At 41.4% G+C, this 4,976-nt stretch overlaps 1 protein-coding gene across 6 annotated transcripts in view; it reads right to left on the bottom strand.

Moving 5' to 3' along the window:
- Nucleotides 1–4,976, bottom strand: part of LOC107733421 (UDP-N-acetylglucosamine--peptide N-acetylglucosaminyltransferase 110 kDa subunit) — a 19,913-nt gene that overhangs the window by 6,212 nt on the left and 8,725 nt on the right. For all 6 annotated transcript variants that reach the window (XM_016545022.1, XM_016545025.1, XM_016545024.1 and 3 more), the window contains 14 exons: nucleotides 4,814–4,930; nucleotides 4,651–4,730; nucleotides 4,372–4,567; nucleotides 3,885–4,025; nucleotides 3,666–3,766; nucleotides 3,421–3,574; nucleotides 3,230–3,331; nucleotides 2,963–3,142; nucleotides 2,670–2,828; nucleotides 2,487–2,576; nucleotides 2,262–2,387; nucleotides 1,980–2,150; nucleotides 1,786–1,902; nucleotides 1,544–1,708 (listed from right to left, as the gene is read on the bottom strand). In XM_016545022.1, coding sequence (XP_016400508.1) covers nucleotides 1,544–1,708; nucleotides 1,786–1,902; nucleotides 1,980–2,150; nucleotides 2,262–2,387; nucleotides 2,487–2,576; nucleotides 2,670–2,828; nucleotides 2,963–3,142; nucleotides 3,230–3,331; nucleotides 3,421–3,574; nucleotides 3,666–3,766; nucleotides 3,885–4,025; nucleotides 4,372–4,567; nucleotides 4,651–4,730; nucleotides 4,814–4,930 — 1,899 coding nt within the window. The remainder of the gene's footprint in view (nucleotides 1–1,543; nucleotides 1,709–1,785; nucleotides 1,903–1,979; nucleotides 2,151–2,261; nucleotides 2,388–2,486; nucleotides 2,577–2,669; nucleotides 2,829–2,962; nucleotides 3,143–3,229; nucleotides 3,332–3,420; nucleotides 3,575–3,665; nucleotides 3,767–3,884; nucleotides 4,026–4,371; nucleotides 4,568–4,650; nucleotides 4,731–4,813; nucleotides 4,931–4,976) is intronic.

Raw genomic sequence — 4,976 nt, 5'->3', positions numbered from 1 at the left:
TATATATATATATATATATATATATATATATATATAACAATGACTAACGCGATCAAATAGAGGCACACACTAATGCAGCAAATATGTCGGCAGTGTGAAAGTATTTAAAACTATCAGAGAAAGACGCAGAAATCATTACAAGCCCGAAGCACCGACAGCGAGAGACTGTTTAGTGCTGCATCACATGTCTCCGATGAGAAGATGAGGTGGCTGATGCTGGTGGTTAGGTTACTGTATGAAGATTGAAATCGCGAAATGGCCTCAAACGATTAGTAAATAAACTTCAGAATGTTATATTTTCTAATGCACGCACGAATTGCATGTATTCTGACAGTGCTGCACGAGCTTGCGGCACCAGTGTTCAAAGTCCAAAGCGCAAGGAAAATCTGCGCTGAAACGGTGTTACTCGGAAACAGTTTTGTGAATTTTTTTAAAGGCATGTGACAATGTGATACATGCGACAAACATCTTCCCAAATTCGTAATGAGAATCATTTATCAATCTGCATGCTGTTGTCAACAAAAAGAAGCACTGAGATCTGCCTGTGGGTTTCTGCCAAAATAAAAGCCGAGAAAAAGCAACAACTCCATCAACATTCATAAATGTTAGTATTGTAATTTTACTGTTGTTCTGTAAAATAAAATAAAAAAGACAATAATAAAGATAATAATAATTACCCTACAACAGCTCTATTTATACATTTATTATAACATTCACACGGTGTTCAAATTGGGATCTGTAATATATTCTAATGTTTTAAAAGAATTCTCTTCTGCTCAGCAAGGCTGCCTTTCTTTGTACAGTAAAAAATACATGCCTGATTCAAGTCTCAAAAATGGCCAAAAAATAGTTAAATTGTGCTTTGTTGGTATAATGTCTGCTAGAATGTTAAAAAAAATGTTCAGTGTTAAGTAAATATTTTTTAATTGTTGTTTTGTAATTGATTTTTTTTATTTGAAAAGCAGGACAAAACAGTAATATTATAGTAATGTGGCTATTTAATATATGCAATGGTGAAAAAAAATGGCAAAATAGGCCTACATGGGGGAAAAAATGCGAAAAACCGTGTTCGGTATTCGGCCCAGTGTTTAATTTTTTTCGGCTTCGACCAAGAATTTTCATTTCGGTGCATTCCTTCAATATTTAGAATTTGATCATTGATCAGAAATTGATTTTGTGAGCGTGATTCACGTGAACACTTTAACCTAATATTTCCAGTTACCAGAAACAATTAAGACAGCTTGCATATGTCAGAATTTTGTCTTGTAAACCACTTATTCAACGGCATATCCATTTATATATGTGCTTGTCCAAACAAAATTAAAAGAAATGGAAAACAAAGTGCATGTAACCCTCTTTTTCAGAATGAAGGCTTAACCAGAAAAACGATGTGCATGTAAATGTGGTCAACTACCCACCGATCCGTCATGCTAAGAATGATGGGCAGGACTAAATCCCAGTGAGAACCCAACTTTCAAAGCAGTGAAGTTAGTGAAATTGCAGTGAAATCAGATCAACACTGAGGGCCTGCAATGGGCCGTACCTGAGTGGTGGCCAGGCCGTTGCTGACGGTAAAGCCGTTGATGGTGACCTGGATCTGGCCCTGGTTGATCATGTTAATGATGGCCTCAGCGGCTGTGTTCATAGGGATGATGGGCATGGACAGGGCACCGTTACTGTCAGCTGACTCTTGACCATCACATTCCATCTGAAAGAGAAAGAAACATTAGCATTTCTGTTTAACAGGGCAATGGAATGCACTAAAGCAGTGATTTCTTCACTAACCTTCACAACTTTGATATCTGGCAGGCTTTCCAGGAAGGCTTTCAGATCGATGCCATTCAGTACAATGCGATTGTCGAAAATATGGCCATTTGACTTGAAGTCTATCACCGCTTTTTTCTATTGGTTAAAAAGAAAACCATGAGCCTCATTCTCTGTTATAGATTTAAAAAATGTGATTAGAGACTCAAACTAGCCTTGAGGTGAGGGAACATATTGGCATGATCTCCAATGAAGAAAGTGTTCGGCATGTAGGCCAGTTTCTCAGAGTACTGCTCTGCAACCTCAAAAGGAGATGTCTCCTTATCAGTGATAATGTAGTCCATGAATGGACCTCCACTGGTCCCTGGGTATCCAAGCCACATGGCCTAGGGTAGATTGGAAAAAGTAACTAATTATTAAACTAGATCTTTATATATTATCTGAAGTATATGCTACCATTTAAAAGGTCAGGCCCAGTACACATAAACAACTTCAACCTGAATGGGTGCAGGGCGCAAAGCGAACAGCTCATTGCGTGCTCCTTTAGTATAGCCATTCATGTTGACCAAGATGTGGACTCCATCTTGCTGGATCCTGTCTGCTGCTTTTCCATTGCAGGTGATCTATGAACACAGGACACGATGAAATCAAGACAGACCTCCAAATGGAGGAGGAAGAAGATATACCTAAAATAAGCTTGTGATATGTACATGTATACTCACCTGTGAGAGGTCAATGAAGTGATGAGCCTCAGCCATGACTTTAACTCTGAAGTTGGTGCTGTCATCGGGGCTGAGAGCATAGCAAAACACCTGTAAACAATATAACTGTTTGAAATCACCAGCTCACCACGATGTGATCAACAGAAAGATCTATACATAACTACTGCATTACAGTCTCATCACCTCAAATTTCTCAGAGTTGTGCATGCCAGGGATGGACTGCATCAGGTGGGAAGTGGGATGGTTGCCAAAATCAGAGCTTACGTAAGCCACACGCAAACGGCCTCCACTGGCCTTCAAGTCCTTTGGACGCTCATAGGCAGGTTTATGAAGAGCATTGATCTACAGAACAAGTATTATGCTGATGCTTATGAACTGAATAAGTATAGGAGCTACTTTTACACCAAAACCAAGGTACAAATCAGAAAATGTAGCAGAATGGGATTGTATAAACATGTTTAATGTAATATACACACCTTGTCCAGACACAAGTTGCCATGCCTCTCTGCAATTGCTTTGCGAAAACCATGAGAGAGGGGGTACAGCATGCTGTGATGGGGATGCACGGATGGCAGGCGGTTCTTCTCCAGTTGATCAGCCACAATGCTCACCAGCTTCTTCATGCGCTCATCGTAGTCGGTCCAGTCACATACAATCTGAGAACCAGAGCACAATATGACGTCACACAAACATTCCCACCAGAGTGCACAGTGAAAACACGCACATTCGAGAAGTTTACGTACCTGCAGACAGTGAGCCAGGTTACAGTAAGCATCAGGGAATTCAGGCTTGAGCTTCAGGGCAGTGCGGTAAGATGCAATCGCTTCAGGAATGTTCCCAGAATCCTTCGAGAGGAGAGAGATGCCATTTGAATTCAAAGTAACACTGAAAACAACTGAAAGGAAGTGAATTCTCCAGGTCTCTAGATTCATACCTTGTGTATGGAAGCCAAGTTACTGTGAGCATCTGCAAAAGCGGGGTTGATCTGAATGGCTCGAGTGTAGCACTGCAGCGCCCCCTGAATATCCTGCATCTCTTTCAAAGTGTTGCCCATGTTAGAGTAAGCATCAGCAAATGTGGGGCTGATTCTGCTCAGCGGTTGACAACAAACAGACAGTGAGACTTTGAAAGACACCAACACAAAATTACATCAGGCTGCAGCTACAAACAAGAACAAACCTGATTGCCTCCTTATAGTGCATGAGAGCTTCCTGAAGTTTCCCCTGCTGTTGCAGGACACTGGCAAGGTTTGAATGGGCAGCAGCAAATTCAGGGAACACCTTTCCAACAAATAAAACCAAAACTTAAGACATAGTTCTAAATCTCTCACTTGAAAGTTTGTTTAAGTATGTATAATAACGAATATGGATTTTCAGCGGACGTCACTGGTCCCCTCACCTCCAGTGCTTTTCTGTAGAGCTGCACAGCATCCTCAATGTTGCCCTGCTCACGCTTGATGTTGGCCAGATTGTTAAGGGAGTCAGCGTGAGTCGGGCACAGACGCAGCGCAGTGTTGTAACACTCCTCAGCTTCAGAAACCTAAAAGTAAACATGCAAGTTAGCAGCCAATAAAGCTCTTGATTCTAAAGGTTGTCCAGAGACTTTTAGCAGGCAAAATTCAGCCATTTTAATAGGAATTCATGAGGTTGGGAATTTCTTGCAAGGGCGAAAGACTTCCCAACGGTTTCAAGTTGGGAAAATCTTTTACATTTTTTTTTTGTCTGCAAAATTTCATTTATGTGAAATTTATAATGACTGTGGACACTGCACAGAATACTGTGCACTAAGAAATCTGGTTAAAAATTCAATAAGATGAAGACATGAGTGTAGACAGCAGGGATGCATGACAGAGGCATAATTCAAGAACATAAACGTAGGTTCTTACATTGCCCTTCTCCTTCAGAGCATTAGCGAGATTGCAGTATGCATCAGGAAAGTGTGGCTGCAGCTCAATGGCACGACGGTAGGTGTCAACGGCCAGGTCAATCAAACCCTGCTCGTAGTACACGCACGCCAGGTTTCCATGGACAACAGCATGGTTAGGGCTCAGGCTGAGGGCACGCAGATAACCAGCAACAGCTCTGTAAGGGGAAAACGACATGTATCAGATTGGCTGAAAAAGACTGCGTGGCAAAACGTAATGGCAGAGGATGTAACCATTTACCTGTCAAAGATACGAGCCTCTTTCAGAACATTGCCCAAGTTGATATAAGCGTCCAAAAAGTTTGGGTCCAGTGTCACTGCCTGTAAATCCATTGAACAGACCATGTGAACATCAACTTCATTCATCATCACTGTCCAAAGTGGGATTATCATCTGCAACCAACCTTCTCAAAATGATGTATGGCCAGCCAGATCTCCCCCTGAGCATTGAACACGCAGCCCAGGTTACTCCAGGCCACGGCAAAGTTTGGCTGGGTTTCAATTGCCTTCAGGTAACAAGCCTTCAACAGGTTAACAGTAAAAAAAAAAAAAAAAACAGGAGGAAGA

This window comes from Sinocyclocheilus rhinocerous, unplaced genomic scaffold (genome assembly GCF_001515625.1).
Source record: "Sinocyclocheilus rhinocerous isolate Xijiao unplaced genomic scaffold, SAMN03320098_v1.1 scaffold460, whole genome shotgun sequence".
Lineage (NCBI taxonomy): Eukaryota > Metazoa > Chordata > Actinopteri > Cypriniformes > Cyprinidae > Sinocyclocheilus > Sinocyclocheilus rhinocerous.
This window is presented reverse-complemented; position numbering and strand designations above follow the sequence as displayed.